This window comes from Triturus cristatus, chromosome 1_2 (genome assembly GCF_964204655.1).
Source record: "Triturus cristatus chromosome 1_2, aTriCri1.1, whole genome shotgun sequence".
In the NCBI taxonomy this organism is placed as follows: domain Eukaryota; kingdom Metazoa; phylum Chordata; class Amphibia; order Caudata; family Salamandridae; genus Triturus; species Triturus cristatus.
The window spans coordinates 786614809-786632650 of record NC_140580.1 but is presented as its reverse complement, the minus strand read 5'-3'; the positions used below and the strand labels follow the sequence as shown (position 1 = coordinate 786632650).

General features: G+C 48.2%; 1 protein-coding gene across 3 annotated transcripts in view; it reads left to right on the top strand.

The window, feature by feature from the left end:
* WRAP73 (WD repeat containing, antisense to TP73) overlaps positions 1-17604 on the top strand; it is a 486503-nt gene extending 468899 nt beyond the window's left edge. For all 3 annotated transcript variants that reach the window (XM_085608852.1, XM_085608851.1, XM_085608850.1), the window contains one exon: positions 16448-17604. In XM_085608852.1, coding sequence (XP_085464978.1) covers positions 16448-16575 — 128 coding nt within the window. In that variant the 3' untranslated portion in view covers positions 16576-17604. The remainder of the gene's footprint in view (positions 1-16447) is intronic.
* Positions 17605-17842: the final 238 nt, after the last annotated feature.

Sequence of the window (17842 nt, the reverse complement as noted above, 5' to 3'; positions counted from 1 at the left end):
AATAGGGTTAGAATTGAAATTTTAGGGACAGAGGAAGGATAAGTTTAAAGTAGGTAATTTTTTGACCTGGAATGTGAACGGGCTGAGATCTAGGAGGAAATTAGCTAGGGTTTTGGAAATTCTTAAGGGAAGCACTGCTCAGATCATACTACTACAGGAAACTCATTTGGAAAGTATTGAATGTAGACAATTCTTTCAAAAGTGTAGATGGGTTCAGGAGGTAGTATGCTCGGACCAGAGGGGGAGCACTCGAGGAGTTGCTATTAATATTAAAAGTAATAATGGAATAAGAATACTTAAATATGAAACTGACTGCTCGGGTAGATGGTTAGTGGCGACCTTGGTAATTCAAAATTGGTCCCTGGTATGTGCAGTTTACTATGGACCGAATAATGATGACCCGGAGGCTTTAATTAAGATGGAGTCCTGTTTATTAGAGACAACAGTACCTAATGTGGTGGGAGGGGACTTTAATTTAGTTATGGATAAGGAGTTAGATAGGACTTCTAAAGTAAACTATATGAATCCACCCAGATCTTTTTCCAGGCTAAAGAGCATAATGAAGGACTTCAATTTAATTGACATTTGGCGTATTAAGAGGGGGGGTGTTCGGGAGTTTACTTTCTATAGTAAAAAGTATAGACACCATTCCCGAATCGACTATTTTTTGGTAGACCAAGAGTTGCTTAGAGATGTATTGGAGATTGTACATGTCCCCACGATAGTGTCGGACCATTCAGCTGTTGCTCTGGCATTGACTATACAGCAAAAGGAGGGGCAGAGAAGATGGACAGTAGATAGAACCATTTTTTTAGATGAGGGGATAGTCCGAGATCTAAGAGAAAAATCTGAGGCATATTTTTATATGAACATTGGATCGGCTGAATATCAAATAGTCTGGGATGCCTATAAAGCTTTCCTAAGGGGAGTTTTAACCCCTTCAGTGCCCATGACGAGCTGGACTCGTCATGGGCCGCGGTGGCGCTGTGCCCATGACGAGTCCAGCTCGTCATAGACCCCGCCCGCTAATGCAACGGCCGGCACTGGGCGGGGAAAGGGGCGGGCACTGAAGGGGTTAAGATCTATAATGATAGGGAAAAGAAGGGTGGAGAAACGAGAAGATGAATATAAATTGGAAGAGATTAAGATCAAAGAAAGAGAACTACAGAAGGCGTCAATGGATGACTCAGATAAAGTGTCTACTTTGAGTAAAGAGTTAGAAGGGTTACAGGCATCATTTCAAGCCCATATTGATAAAAAAATATCTGATAAATGGAAAGCCAGTAAACTCCGGCATTTTGCATGTGGAGAAAAATGTAGCTCTTTATTAGCCTGGAAGACTAAGGTTGATAGAGCTAGAAATAATATTCGCGCACTAATTAGTAGAAATTCTGGCAAAACATTGTATACTAATGACGATATCTGTAAGGAGGCTTCTAGTTTTATGAAAGATCTATATAGGGAGGATATCTATCCCGACCAAGAGGATATTATTGCGTGGTTACAATTAACGGCTCTTCCTCAGCTCACTAATGAGCAACGTAAAGTTTTAGAAGGAGAGATTACAGATGGTGAAATTAGAGCTCAATGTAAGAAAATGGTAAAGGGGAAAGCCGCAGGGCCAGATGACCTTCCAGTGGAGTTTTTCTCATCTATTATAGATAAAATAATCCCGATTCTAAAAGTTTTGTTTAATCTAATTTATATTAGTGGGGAGAATGCTCCTGTGTCCTGGTCAGAGGCTATAGTGACTTTGATTTTAAAGCCAAATAAAGATCCTAGAAGTGTTGATTCATATCGACCGATTTCTCTATTAAATTCAGACTACAAGATCTTTTCTGGTGTTATAGCAGCCCGGGTAGCCAGGGTAATAAAACAGGTTATTCACCCCAATCAAAGAGGCTTTATCCCTGAAAGACAGCTGAATGAATTAACTTTTCAGTTGGTAGGGGTAGTAGATATAGCTGAGACTCGGAGGGAGCCACTCACTATAGTAGCGGTTGACGCAGCTAAAGCGTTCGACCAGGTGCATTGGCCCTATATGTGGTAGTTCCTGCGTAGCTTTGGATTTCCGCGAAATATGGTTATGGCGGTGCAAAAATTGTATTGGGGTCCAAGGGCTAGGGTATTGGTAAATGGGGCATTGTCTGATTGGTTTGATATCTTTAGGGGGACAAGGCAGGGTTGTGCCATGTCCCCGCTTCTTTTTAATTTATATATTGAACCTTTTGCAAATTTGATTCGAGCAGACCCTTCCATCCTTCCTTTCAGTTAAAAAAATTGAGGTTAAATTAGCTTTGGATGCAGACGATTTATTGTTATATACAAGAAACCTGCAGTATGCGATTCCAAATTTAATGAGGAAGGCAGAGATATTTGGGCAGGTTTCAGACTATAAAATAAATACAGACAAAACAGAGATTATGGAGTGGAATCAGCCCGCACAAAGTTATAGGGTGAAAACCCAAATACGGTATTTAGGGATCTTAATTCCACAAAAGATTGAGGATATAATAAAAATCAATTGGAGGACAACTAGTCAGGAAGTGACAGGGCTGTTGTTAAAATGGGTAAACCTCCCCCTAAATATATATGGTCAGGTGAACCTGGTAAAAATGATTATCCTTCCACAGATTACTTTTCTTTTTAATTCCATCCCATTGGTTTTTAATAAAGAGGACATTTCAAAACTTCAAGGTAAAATAGGTAGTTTTATTTGGGCGTCCAAAGGTCCTAGGATTTCTTGGAAGAAATTGAGGAGGAGATTGGAGGTGGGTGGGTTGGCACTCCCTGATTTGTTTGTATATAGTTATGCTTTTCATTTTAAAAATGTGCGGATGCTGGCAAATAAGATAGATAAGTCCTCTATCGGCTTACTCTTTTTTGCCATGTTGGAAGATATCCCGCAGGGCCAACAACACTTTCTTTTTAAATTTGGAGATCCCAAGTTTTTTAAGGATAAGATTAAAGGTTTTGAAGGCTGCCTTGAACACTTGGACATATGTTAGGAAAGTCTTAAAAGTTCCTTATTTTTCGATTTATGCTCCGATATGGGATTCCCCCGGCACCCCCGAATGCTTGAGAGATCAGCTTAGTCAGCCTCTGAAATTAGGGGGTATCCATTATTGGGCGGATTTTAAGCAGGGCTTAGATTTAATGAGCTGGGGAGATATGAATAATCTGTGTAAGGGGCAGCTAACAAGATTTAAGTATTATCAATTAAGTTCCTGGTGGGCCACACAGGTTTGGGTGGAGGAGGACGATGAAACGAAATTGAGTCAGGTGATGAGATCTGATCAGTGGAAAATAGAGGTGTCTTTTTGGTATTGGGCTTTTCTGGAAATGGATAAGGAATTAGAGATTGAAATTGTGAAGCTTTGGGGTCAGGAGTTTGGTGAGGAGGATGTAACACAATTGTGGCGTATTTCTTATGATTATTTACGAACAGTAGTCAAACCGGCATCTCTTAAAAGGAATCATCTGTTCACTACATATAGAGCGTATTGGTCACCTGCAAAGTTAACTAAGATCACCAGTAATGTATATAATTGTCCAAGATGTATGTTACCAACGGCAGATGATAGCCACCTGTTTATGACATGTCCATATATATCCTCCTTCTGGAATTCAGTGTGTGACTTTATCAGGGATACGATACGGACTACAATCAGCACTCGGTTAATCTTCTTGGTTTAAGTGTGGAGGAAAATGTGCAGCTACCCATGTGTAATGCAAAATTTTAGTTTTTTGTGATTCTCTTGGCTAGACGGGAGATATGCAGGTTATGGAAATCAGGAAATCCACCTTTGTTTAGCGATTGCCTCAGAAATATAATTTACACTAGTGAGTCTGATATGGCATGTGATCCGATGAGCGAGAGGAGAATTTGGGCACCGTTGATGAGATGGAGGAATAAGGAATTGTCAATCCTATGATTAAGCCAAACTTGCTGTCGGTAACCATCTTCCTCCTATTGGCGGTATCATTCGGTATAGGAGAGCGAGGTGAACGCAGCAGTAAGCTTGAGGGATATCACTTGCGATTCTCTTTTGGTCTATCGGTTGGTACCCTCATATAAGACCTTGAGTGATTAGAGTGCACCCAAACAAGAATGTTGGCGGTATGAGGATGAAAAAAAAAAGGAAAAAAAAAAGATTGAGCATCGCTAGGGGCCTATAGGATGAACGATCCCAGGCAGGCTTGCACGGCTTGAGAAGGGGGACTATGAGTGCCTCTTGCGTGGAAGCAGGGAGGACACCCTCCCGAAGCGCTGGGTTATAGAGTGCCACCAAATGAGGAGCAATAGCATCCATATAAGCTGCATAAAATTCAACGGGTAGCCCGTCTGTCCCCGGCGTTTTGTTCCTGGCCATGCGCTTTATGGCACTACGTACCTCACCTACTTCATTATCATGGCCCAGCACCTCGGAGGCGGCAGCCTCCAGGCGTGGCAACTCCGCTTTAGACAAGAAATCCTCATCACCCGGCGTCCCAGGTCCCAATCTGCTTCGATATAACTCTGCATAATAATGCAGGAAACAAGTATTAATGCGCTTCTGGGTGAGAAATACGTCCCCTCAGCTTCAGTATCTGTGTGCCCCTACGTGCCGGGTTAGCCAGCCAAGTTAGGAGCGCCCCCGCCTTATCCCGCTCCACATGCGCCTTATCTGTGTATGCCTTGAAATCAAAGCATCTCAGCCTCTCAAGTTGGACTGCAAAAGCCTCTCGTGCCTCAAGCAGCCCTGCATGTCTGTCTGGGCGTTCCGGGCGCTCCCTCCCCTCCTCGCGCAGCCGCTGCTCTGCTTTCTGCACCTCATCGAGCAACACTCTGCGGGTTACCACCATCTCGCCTATACATCGCCCCCGAATTACTGCCTTGAACGCATCCCATTCCATCTCCCCTAGACAATGCTGTTCCGGCGTTAAGTCGAAAATAGTTATCAATAGCCGACCCAATACTATCCCGGAACACCGGGTCCTCTAAGGTGTCCGGACGAAGTCGCCAGGTGGGGATGGCGGGACGATCCCGCAGCCAATGCAAGACTGTCAACAGAGGATTATGATCTTACGCCGTCCTAGCTAAATATTCATTATGGGCCATTGCCCCATGGACATCCGGGGAGCTACGGATCGAGTCCAACCGGAAATGTAAGGCATGTAATGACGAGAAGTAGGAATAATCCTTATCAGCCGGGTGATGCGCTCTCCAGGTATCCGTCAGCCTCCACTGTTGCTGCCACTCCTGCCGCACTTTAGCCAACCGATGGACCGTAGAGTCCGGGTGGAGAGGAAGGGAACGATCCAGTGAGACATCAGTAATACAATTAAAGTCGCCACCCAGTAGCACCGAGCCCGTCAGCCAGGGAGCCAGTTTGCCAGAAAGGCATGCAAAAAAGGAGGAATGGTCTGAGTTCGGAGCATAGATACTACCTAAAACAATATCCCTACCGTCTAGCCGCCCCGCAACCACCACATAGCGACCATCCGGGTCTATCATCTGCCCAGTGCTCTGAACGGCACCCCTGCTCGGATCCAAACCAACACGCCCCGTGCATATGCCGAGTATGTGGTACAAAACATCTGCTCTCTCCATCGCCGTTGGAGTGCTAGCCCCTCCTGCTTTTCCAGGTGCGTTTCCTGCAACAAGGCTATCTACACCCCCCGCCGTCGCAGATAAGCATGAATCGTATGCTGTCGAGTCATGGTGTGCATCCCCCTAATATTCCACGATATACACTTAATGCCTACGGTGGCAGCCATAACACAGCACTGTAATCACTGCTCAGTCCACCTCTTGCTGCGACATGATTGGTCCCCCCTCCCCTCCTCCTACCCCAGCATCCCAACTCCCCAAACTCCCACACCCCAGGACAGGCACCCTAAAACTAGTCCCCATCCAAACAAGCAGAGCAGTCAACCTTGTCATCTTGGATAGTTAAGCGTGAGCCGACACAAGAGACCCAAAGCCCTCCTGGCTCTCCCCCCGTCAAGTTTGAGCAACCCAACAGGAACCCCTCAAGAACCCCCCCCCCCCCCCCCCCCCGGTACCATTCCAGTAAAAGCAACTCCCCTCCTCTCCCAGGTCACACCCCCGCCAATAGACAGAACTGGGCGACAGTACAAGCACGTTCCACACCCCAGGCAGGTCCCAATCAGCCAAACAAGTCCACTGTTTGCGGAGTGACCTCAGGCACTCATTATCGGAGTCCCCGTTCGTGCTGGTAGCCAGGGAAGATCCGGACCGCTCCAACCCTCGGCTAGAAGCAGCAGAAGCCGGCCTGGAGCCACTCTGACTAATCGCCACTATAGCCTGTACCGCTCTGTTGCGCTCAAGGCGGCGATCCGGTGGTGACAGGCACCCCGGCGGACTCACGGCAACCGGGGCCCGACACTCCCCGATGGACTCCGCGGCGATCCCGCCTGCTGCGTCTCGAGCCAGTGCCACGCGTCCTGCGGGGTGGTGAAAAAGAGGGTGCTGGAGCCGTCCACCACCCGCAATCGCGCCGGGAAGAGCATCGCATAGGAAATGTGGAGTTGTCGTAATTTCCGCTTGAGCGACGAAAGAGGTGCGCTGCTTCTGGACCTCCCGGGTGTAGTCCGGGAAGAGCATCACCCTGGAGTTAGCAATCTGCAGGTGTTGTTTCTCTCGAGCTTGCTGCAGGATGTGGTCCCTGTCCCGATAATGCAGCAATCGTGCCACCATGGCCCGCGGGGGCGCCCCCGGCTTAGGAGGCCTAGCCGGGACTCTGTGGGCTCTCTCCAGAGCAAAAAACGGGGATAACCCCTCCGGTGCAACCTCAGATCGGAGCCAGTCTTCCAGGTATCGGATTGCATCCTTCCCCTCCGCCCGTTCCGGAACACCTACGATGCGGAGGTTATTCCTGCGGGAGCGCCCCTCGCTGTCTTCCGCTCTCAGCTCCAGCACTCGCACCCTATTCGCCATCTGTTCCAAGGAGTGCTGCAAGGTGGTCACCCTATCCGGTACGTCCGCCATCGTCCGCTTATTTGTCATCACCCGTTCCTTCAGCTTCCTGTGGTCATCTTTTAGTAAAGCCAGGTCCACACCTATAGTGTCTATCTTGGTCTCAAGTGCCTCTCGGGAGGCCGTGATGGCCTGCATAATGTCCACCAAGGTAGGACCACTCGACGTCTCCGTCCTGGGGGTGGTCGTCACAGTGTCCTCGCCTTCAGACCGGCGCCCCCCATCTTCATCCTGTAGGACAGCAAATCCCCGCCTCCGTGACGTTCGACCCATCACAAATGCGCACCCAGTACCCCGGGCCTCCAGACGTCCTCCACTCCAGCAACTCCCAGCTACCAATATCAGGGGTAACTTCAGTGCAACGCGAACATGGAGACCAGCTACCGTGGCACCAGCAGTCCAGAAGCGTCCAGGGGCAAAACCCCACATCCTCCAGTCATAGGGGTGAACAGGGGCACTCCACACAGCCCGCACTTCACAGGGAGCAATCAGTAGTCCGCCCGTACTCTCCAGATCTTCACTCCTCCTCGACCCCCTGCAGCGCAGCGGCGCCCTCTGTGGGGAGCCAACGACCCACGCGCAGCTCCCCTAGTCACAACCGCCCCGGGGAAGGCACCTCTAAACCACAGGTCATAGGCTCGAAATACCCTGCCAGTCTTCCAGCGTCCGCCTCCTCCTCGAGCACCCTCACAGTGAGCCCACTCGCACCCCCAGGCAGTCCAGTGCGCCCCAAGGGTAAAGTGTAGAGATAGCCAATGAGGACAGCATGCTCCCAGGCACCAGCAGTTCTAGGGGGCCCACGGGCACATTCCGCCACCAACAGCTAGGCTCGCTGTCCGTTACGGGATCCTCTCGCCACCAGCCGGCGCTCGTCGCCTCCAGCTCGCCGCGCCCCCCACTCCTGAAAGCTTCCCCCAGCAAAGCAAGGGAAGGCAGGGGGCAGGCAGCAGTCTCGCTCCGCCGGCTCAGCAGTAGCGCTCTCACCGCAATCACCGCGCCGTGCAGGTCTCCTCTCCCGGCCGTCACCAGGCCGCCACCTCAAGGCCAGGCATCAGCCCCCGGTCGCGGCGCCTCGCCTGTAGAAATCGCCGCTGGGTCCGCTTCGTCGTCGGCCGCCACCCACCTATTTCTCCGCGGTGGACTCTCTCCTAAGCCCCCATCGCTGCCAAGGGCAAAGTCCGGCCCCCAAAGAGCCACAGGCCTCAGCACTCTCGGCGGCCAGGTTCCGTCGCCAACCTGCAGCACTGCTGGCAGTTACGAGGCGGGGTGAAGGAGGAAGCCGCTCTCCGTCACCAGCAGTCTAGTGGGCCTCCCAGGCAAATTCCGCCACCAACAGCGAAGCCCTCGCCCAAAGAAGGGATCCTCTCACTGCCAACCGGCTATCGGCGCCTCCAGTCCGTCATGCCCCCCTCTCCTGGAAGCGTCCACCAGCATAGTTGAGTAAGGCAAAGCGGGAGGTAGGCAGCAGGCCCGCTCCGCCGGCTCACCAACAGCGCCCTCACCGCTGCCGCCGCAGTCACCGCGCCGTGCAGGTCTCCTCTCCCGGCCGTCACCAGGCCGCCATCTTAAGACCAGGCAGCTGCCCCCAGTCGCGGCGCCTCGTCTGCAGTGCTCACTCGTAGGTCCCCAGCGCTGCCCAGAGCAAAGTCCGGCCCCCACAGGACTCCGAGCCACGGCACACTCAACGGCCAGAGTCCGCTGCCACCTTGCGGCGCTGATGCCAGGTACGCGGCGGAGAGAAGGAGGAAGCCGCTCTCAGCCACCAGCAGACCCCTGACACCGAGGGAGCACCCACCAGCTCACCAGGCGTTCCCCATCACTCTGGGAGGTAAGGGGCCCCGATAATCCTCAGGATCGTTGATAACCGAGGGAGGCCGCCGAGGAGCTCCGGGATCCTCGACCTCCTACATCGGCGCCAGGCCCCCCCCCCCCCTCCCTAAGAGACCTCGGGTTTATAATGTCTGAATATTACAGCCATTTTCTGGAGAAGACACAAATTGCAGAGCGCATCACCACATCAGACACTTAAAAGAATACCTCCAGGACCACATTATGTGGACCAACCTATTCATGTTCCATCACCAGTACTTATACCTCAAACAGTCAGTGTTCCCCTTTCATCGGTTCATACAGTCTGATCAACAGATGATGATCAAGATGGTGGGCAGTTATCTTCGAAAAGCCCCTGAATGGGTTGACTGTGTAGCCCAATCGCTGGGTTCTCCTATGCAGCCCCCGATGACATTGCAACTTTTCATACAATATTTGAAAACGGCCTCCATTTTGACCTACCTTTTCCATCCAAAGATGTGACTGTACTGTGCTAAATGCATCCGATGTCAGCAATGCCAAATCAAATCCTCCTTAACTGGTTGGCCTTTCTCAATCAGGGCTGGCTCACGCTCCTATTGAGGTTTATGTAGCAGCTATTTCCTGATTAAGAAAAAAGCTTGATAATCCATCACTATGTACTAATAGATTGATGAAAGAGCTCCTGGAAGGGCTGGTCAGGGTGTTTCCTCCTGTTAGAAAACCTCAAATATTTTAGCAGCTCAATACAGTTCTTTTTCAACTTATACGGCCAAACCTATCCACAGAGCCGAACTCGATTTCCCATCATCGAGAGTGGCTATACTTATGGCACTCAATCAAAAAATAGAGAAGACCCCCTTGGACCAAGTGGACGGGGTCATCAAACCATAACTATATATGCTTCCCTAAGTCAAATAACCACAATTCTACACATAATTCAATTGCCCCAAACATACAGAATAAAGCCCTTCACAAGTGTGAATATTTCAATGCTAGAAAAATATATAAGTCTTTAATCTGATCAAAACATTTCAAATGTGTGTTGTTTTTTAAAACCTCTTACAAACAAACTTATAGTAATATATTGTACTACATAAAAAGAAAATTTAATTTGATAAAATAATGTCTGTCTAAACCCCGTTAAAAAGGACATAGGGGTTACTGGGCCAAACCAGGTGGTTGAGGCTGTTTACTCCTGATGTCCCAGGGCCCTGCTTACCATGGATCCCCATCAATTGATTTAAGCGTCTCCTTCTGCACCCAACTCTCAATTGGTAACGTAGCGCGAGCAGTCAAGGCTCCCTCGAAGGAAAGTGTAGATACAGATCAGTGAACACGACTCATAACTCAACGTGCACAAAGTGCACACAATAAATCAATGTCCAGTCAAATACTTATTTTATATAGAGATAGTATTTTAATTCTAAATCTACACATGCAGAGGTAAACGACATTCAATAAGTAATAACACAGTCCCCCTGGAGGTAGGCACCCTAGTAGTTGTCTTGCCACCCCAGGACTACTAAGTTACCATGTAACGGGAGTGTTATTCCCCACTCACATGTGGCAACATCCAGGGAAGGTAAACACCTAGACCATGTTCACGGAGTGTAGTCACTTATAGTTTAAGTAGAATTGCAAAAACCAAAGGTGGTATATCCCCTGGGGCATGATAGGCCCAATTCTCAGCTTACCCGCTCCAGCAGTACTAAACCTGGCAGCGGTGCAGTGCGGTCCTTGCCCAGATTGGCAAAGTTGGGCTGCTCACGTCCATACGCGCAACTCCTGGTAGGTGCCAACTTTCTCACCTGAGCCGCACTTACCAGCATCCTGATGATTGGAGTTGGCCTGGCTCCAGCCACACATGGTAAGTCTTGTTCTTGCTCGCTCAGGAATAGGGTCAATCTCCTTACTCCGGCGGGGCTCCAACGGCATCTCCTCTGTCCTCTGGCTTCCTCTGATAAAAAGCCTCCCTCTTCTTATTTATAGAAGAATTTGGGTCCCAGGCAACAACACAGACTTCCGGCTTAAGCGCTTTGAATAGCCTCCCGTAGCATATAGGGTCACTCCAACAAACCTCACTGTGCGGTCACGTTGGCCTCCGGTTGCCTTCTCGGTGGCCCTTCCTGGCACACTGGGTCATGGCAACAGTCCGATTGATGCAACACAGTTTCTTAGCACCCAGTGGCTCCTCCTGGCATACAGGGTCACCAACCTCCGCAATGCTGTACAAGGGCAATGGGCCAATCGATGTGCCAATATCTTGGGTGCACGGTGGTCCCTCCTGGCATATGGGGTCGACAATCTCTTAATGCGGCACACAGGCAACGGCCCGATCGGTGCGGCACAGCTCCTCACACCTATCTTAGGAGCCCCACATGTCTGGGCTCCCATCTGGATCTTGCTCCCTCCAACACACTCCTCTCCCTCACGGGCACACCATTCTTGACAAGCAGGCAAGTTCTGGTGCTCCAGACTCTAGGACAGGTGATCTTGGTTATCTTGGGTGATCACCCAGCAGGGAGACTAGCAGACTAGGCCCCTAGTCCTGGTCACAGGCAGAAGTCTTGCAGAGCTTTCCCTCCTCATGTAGCCCTGCTGGCTGCTCAGCAGATGACAAAGTATGGGGACTAAGACTCCCCTACTTATAGTTATTTTCCAGACACAAAATATGATTTAGGGTCTGGACCCTTGAAGTTTTATCTTGGGGTTCTGCTTCCTTGAAATGGACAGTTCTCACTTCTTCCTTCCTTCTAAAAGATGTTTGTCACAGCAGGCAGGACTCCAAAGCTGATTTACCCACAACAAGATTCATAGGAGTGACCAGAGTTCACACCTGGAGGTCAGCCACAGTGATCTGTGCATCAAAGGTTAATCTCGGCCTATAGCCCTACTCTTTATGATTCCCTTATACTCCTCTACCGGAGATGCATCCTGGCCCTTTCCTTGTGATCTGTCACTGAATCAAAGAGCGCTTTGAAATGCAAAGGGAGACCCTGGCGCCCCCTCACCCAGTGCTTGTCCCACCCAGGTAACATGAATGCAGCAATATACAATACCATCTGCGGGCGATTCCTCTACTCTTCATGTTTTCACCAGGCAGGCTTGGACTTCCCAAAATGGAATCCAAGGTCCTCTGTGCAATGTACCAGTGCTGGCATTTCTGCGTTCAGCTTACTTAAACAGCATACTCCACTGTTTAGTATTGTTGTGCCAATGTACCATACTACCACCAGCATTTCTACATGCAGCACACACACACTCAGGATGCGTGCACTGTTCAATACAACAGTCTCTGTATTGCACCAGAGTGTGCTACTTTGCTGGAGTGACTTTAGTGGACATATGCAGAGCAGCACTGTGGAAGAATGCACATATTTGTATGCAACATTCAATCAATCAATCAATCATTTGTAAAGCGCGCTACTCACCCGTGAGGGTCTCAAGGTGCTGAGAGGGGGGTGTGTGCAGCTACTGCTCGAACAGCCAGGTCTTGAGAAGGCTCCTGAAGGTCAGCAGGTCCTTAGCAGGAAATTACTGTCTGGAAGAGACATTTCAGAATGACACAACAGTAGGCCAGGCAGTACTTTCTCATTTTTTTAAATAAGGTGAGACATATTTTCTTTTACCCTCCATCGGTAGTATTCATTTGTGCAGTGGCGTAACGAAACTTGAGGGGGGCCCCCCTGCAAGGTATGTGGAGGGGCCCCCTCCGGGCTCAATCAGGAACTCCCGGGTCGGAGCAGTGTGCTGCTGGGCCCCCCCACACAGCAGGGGCTTCAGGGGCCTGTGTTACTCCCCTGCATTTGTCGCTAACGTTAAGTACTGCTTGTTATTCTGATTCAAGCATGTGAATCTATGAAAGATTCAATACTGGAGAAGAAAATGTCACTTATATGTAATAATAGTTGACCTACCCTTCTTTCCACAGAAGCTCATCTAGTAATATGAATCCATCACACAAGTGCTTTGAAATCTGAAGGATGGTGACCTCTCAAGGTGTGCGCTTCAATCTGTTTGTCTCTGATTGGCCAGGGTTTGGTTCTTTTTAAAATTATGTAACTAGGTTACTAAATATCTATGTTGAACATAGACTGGTATTATAATGTATCGTGGGACTCCAAGCTCGATGACAGAAGTGATTCAAGTATGTGAATCTATGAAAGATGTCAATACTTGAAAACTACCAATACAGGTAAGTAACATTTTCCTATTTATAAAGAGGGAAAAGTACTGTTGTGTTTACCACATTACACAGTACGACTAATATCACACCAGATAGCTCCCCCTAACTCCTAAAGAAAATGCACCATTTTTCTAGAAACGTAAAACTGGCAGGTGTCTCGCTCCTGTGATGAGTTGTGCCCTATTAGATTGGGAGTGTTAAGAATCAGGCAAACCTTTCAAAGACTTTCTTGCATGCAGGTGATGCTAAATGGAGCTCCTACCCTTCTGCCCTATATCCCCAAGCACACATAATTGTTATTTTACTAGCATATAAATATTTACTATGCAGTACTTGCTTACATTCTTTGGTATCAGACTGATCATAATTTATTATAAAGGACTCTGGATAATTTACAAATAAGTGCATATATTAGGCACACCAATCATATGTTCCTCATAGATACCTGACCTATCCCTAGCTTATGTTCCCTAATGTTATCACCCATCCAGTTCATATGGCTATTAGTTTCTATGATTTTATTATGCCCAGCAGTGAATAGTTTCACTGCATATCTAATGCTGTCAGCAGATGGAATTCATCCATTCAGCATTTTCCCTCGGCTACCAGTCCATGTGTCTAACCTAACCCCTGCATATACCTTCATCCTTACAAATGTCCTTTGGAGGGAAGAGGGGTCAAACGTTTTGCTCCTTCTTTGCCACAACAATGCGCGCACAATCCCACTTAAAGAAGCATACAAAGCGGTTTTATCCTTTGCAGCCATAGCAACAACACTCACACGAGAGGAGTGGAAAGTGTTTCAACGGTGTCAGAAAGTGTTTCTAAACTATAAATATTCGTCCTATCCACAGGACCCCCTTTGTTGGGCCTGGACCAGGTGCCCAAAAGTATGTCTGTCAGGGCTTCATTAAACGGCAGCAGGGGCTCCGAAGAGCTTGCTGCCGGTTGAAGCACCTCTGTCAGGTGGTTAGTCCTGACCGCCGACATAGGTAGCTCGAGGCTGAGGGCCTCAGCCGCCTTATGCAACACCACTGCGTATGACGCTTCCTCCTCCGTAGCCATTGTAGGAGGGGACAACATGCCAAGGTCTGGTGAGGTATTCAAACCACTGGCTTCCCCCAGTTCTTCTCTCCAGTCCGGTTCATAACCTAACTGGTCTGTCAAAGGGTCTCCAGTCCTCCACACCCTCCTCTGGCTGCCAATTTGGTCTCAAAAAGCCAGGGTACAACAGGGGCACAAAAGAACCCGTTGGCGCCTGATCCAGCATCGGTCAACGCCGGTCCGGCGCTGTGTCTACCTCGAGGTGGAGGCCGGGGTCGATGTCAGCTGGGGACACAGCAGACGCCGGTTGCGGACGTGGTGCCGGTGGAGTCTGCGCCGGGGGAGGTGTAACAAGGTCGACCGGAACCGATCCACATCCAGGCCTGGATCCAAGGGCCCCGCCAGGGTCGGAGCCAAAGGCCCGGGCCCCCAGCCGAGTCTGCGGGGCCCGAAGGCACACCGGTGGAGTCGGGCTGCCCAAAGATGGCATGCATCATTTCGTAAAATTGACGAAGCTGGGCAAGGGTCGCTCCGGGTCCCAGGAAGGGAGGGAAGCCCGGAGTCACCCCTTCGGGCTCTGCACGCAGAGCTGTGGGAGGGGCACCACCTGCATCCCTCGTCGCGTCTGCCGATAGACGGGGAGAGGTCGAAGAGCGACGTACTTCAACTTCTTCTTGTGCTTCGACTTACCTGACCCCGAGTACGAAGACTTGGAAGAGGAGTGATGATGGCTCCGCGACCGGTCCCTCGACCTACTATGCGACCTGGACCTAGAACGGGACCGAGCCGACTGCCGAGCCTCCAGAAGCTTTCGGGACTGCTCCCTCAAAGACTTTGGATTCATGGTCCGGCAGTCGGAGCACATCTTGGGGTCGTAGTCGCGCTCCAGGCAGAAGAGGCACACGCAGTGCGGATTAGTCACCGATATCAGTCGGTTACAGGAACCGCAAGCCTTGAAGCCGGGCATCCCTCATGCACCAGGAGTCAATGGACTCAAAAAACGATAGACAAGAGTCGAGAAAAAGTTAGTCAAAAAGTGACTGAGGTACTGCTCTCCGGATCTGCGCTTGATGGCGCGGAAAAAGAAAGAACTGACGTCAGCGCACGAGGGCGGCGTCTAAGTAGCTACCGCAACGTCCTCCCAGCGACCATGACGCCGACAAAGAACGCGGAGTCGACTGACGCCATTTTTCGACCAGCAAGGGTACTGCTGACAAATTCTCCGGACCCAGTCTGACGCCTGGGGGTAATTCCAAGGTAAGTAATCTATAACTAACCTATGTTTCGTACAGATATATCGTTACTGAAGGTAAGTAACTTGTTCGTCTGCCGTGCTTGTACTGCCAACATACTTCGCATCACAAAATCAGAAAAAAGGGCTGAGCTCTAGCTAGTGTCATGTTCTAGGAAAGGAAGGCAGAGTGGTATACAAGTGCCGTCCTGAAGCTAGCCCACGACTTTGAGGCTGGTGATTCACGTGTAGTACTCACTTTGGATACTCATGTCAAATCTTGAGGTTATGAAAGCCTAACCTCATTGCTGCATTAATGCAAGCCTTCAACTTAAGGCTACAAGTATCTGTGAGATAGTGGAGTCTCAGGGGCCTCTCAACACATTCTGCAGGGGAGCCCCCATCATATTTTGTTACAACTCTGGATCAACATGCTTCTTTGGACCCCTGACCATACTCCTTTTTAAGTAAAAGCATACAAATGCACTTGTGCAACATTGTGAAATGGTATTTATATGAAGCATCAGTAGGAAATTGGTTATGATGGATTAATGATGACGGCCATTAGCTGTAGCCTCAGTTGGTGTATTGTCACATTTGAGGCAATTTAACTTTCTCACGGACAACTAGAGAATATATTTTGTAAAATGTAAGTGTTTTTGGCAGTTTTGAGTTCGGAATGAACGTTATTAACATTCTCTGCAGTGTCTTTACCGAATCTTCTTGAAAGTGTGTATCACCATTCAAAGAGTAGCATCTTTGCATTGATGTAAACAAAAAAGTCTTACAAAGAAATAAGACTAGATGGTCGCTCTTACCTGGACCTCGCCGCCTTACTCGGAAGACGATTCGGCAGATCGGACTCTGACTGTGCCTCGAGGGTCCTCTTTGTAACCTTATAACTATTGGTTTCTTACACGTTCCTCGTTTAAAAAAAAAAAAAGGGAAATCGAGAAACTCCACTTTTTAACGTCGCGCAAAACGTCATGTTGGTTGTTGTATGAAGTTCACAAAGAATATGTGTGATGAGGCGGGCACTACATTTGAGACAAGACCCATCTTTGATTTACTAATTCATTATTGCATTTGGTATTGCGTGAACCGTGTATTCTTTGAAGGTTTAAGTTGTGCACCTCGAACAGGGCGGTGTTTGTGTTTTGCTTTCATGAATGATTTCATTTTTTTCTCGCAGGTAGTTTTAACGTACTTTCCCTGAGCTGGCACAGAAACGGCAGCTGTTTACTACTGATGAGTAAGGAGCATTTATGCTTGTGCTATTTGGAGGAGGAGGAAGATGAAAAGAAGTCCCCAGAGCTGTAAAGTGAACCTCCGTGAGGCACCATCTCTTAAGAAATGATGTGTGTTCTTCAGAGAGCATCGAAACGTATCCAGATACTCTTGACAGCAAAGTGTATTCTCCGCATTGTGCTCAGGAATAGACTAGATCTGTGCAACAAATCTGAATATATATTTTAAAAAAATTTGAGTATCTTGTATTACGTTTAGCCACAGAGTCTGCTGCGTAGTATACCTTTGCAGTGCACCTGTCCTCGTGTTTGCTAAGTTTCACATGGATATGTTTCACAACTTTGGGTGGATTTTAACTTGAACGTTTCGTCCCAATGACATTTTTTTTATTAGTTGGGATTTTCAATCAATTTAAACGATAAATGTTTACACAAATGCGCCAGTTATTTTGCTCATCATGAGTGATATTTTGTTATCAATGTTTTGCAAAATGATAACAAAATGTTCAACGGAACCAATAGAAACAAATATATTTTCACAAATAATAATGTATTTTTATGTGAGTTGTCCTAGCCTGAATTCTAATTTCGGAAAATCAGAGTTCAAATTGCAAGTCGTTTGGCAGCCTTTAAAACTTGTTGTAATGCACAGTAATCTAGAATAGTTCGATTTTTCAGCTGGGAATGTGAAACTGTAAAGTTTCTGTGCCATGTGAGAATGTTTAACACGCTAGTGGCTTGGGCGACACGAGCAGGGGTTTGACATTAATAAAGGTTTTACAATAGAAAGAAGTTTCAGGAGTCCTTCTAAATGTTGCTCTGTTACTACGGACAGTGTCCTTTAGGGGCTGGTTACTAAATGCGATTTAAATCTGGTATCTGAATAGAAGAGTTATTTGAATCTTGCTCTGCGATCTGTGTTTTAAAATATTTGCCTTCAGTATTCTTGAAGTGAAAGTTCTATCTATTTTCTGAGGCAAATCATAAATATAATGTAACGCATTGCTTTTTATATGTTGCTCTGTAAGATAGTTCATCACCTGTAAATATTGCTCGACTGTATAGAAGTAAATCTATAATTTGTATCAAAAAGACAATAAAACCGTGTGTGTGTATTTTTTTACTCCTCAACAAAGCAGTCAATCAGCGTTCCAAACTCTTTTGATTGGAATAGTCCGATATGGCAGTTTTTCCTCTTTCCTATGCCTTATCTCATATCAACTCTTTCGAATGCTTCTGCAACCAAGGTGGTAAAACCATAAACCGTTTAAAGCAAGGGGACGCGCGGGGAGCGTTCCTTTAGATCTGGCCTAACCGCGCAGCTCTCTCAACCTTGTGTG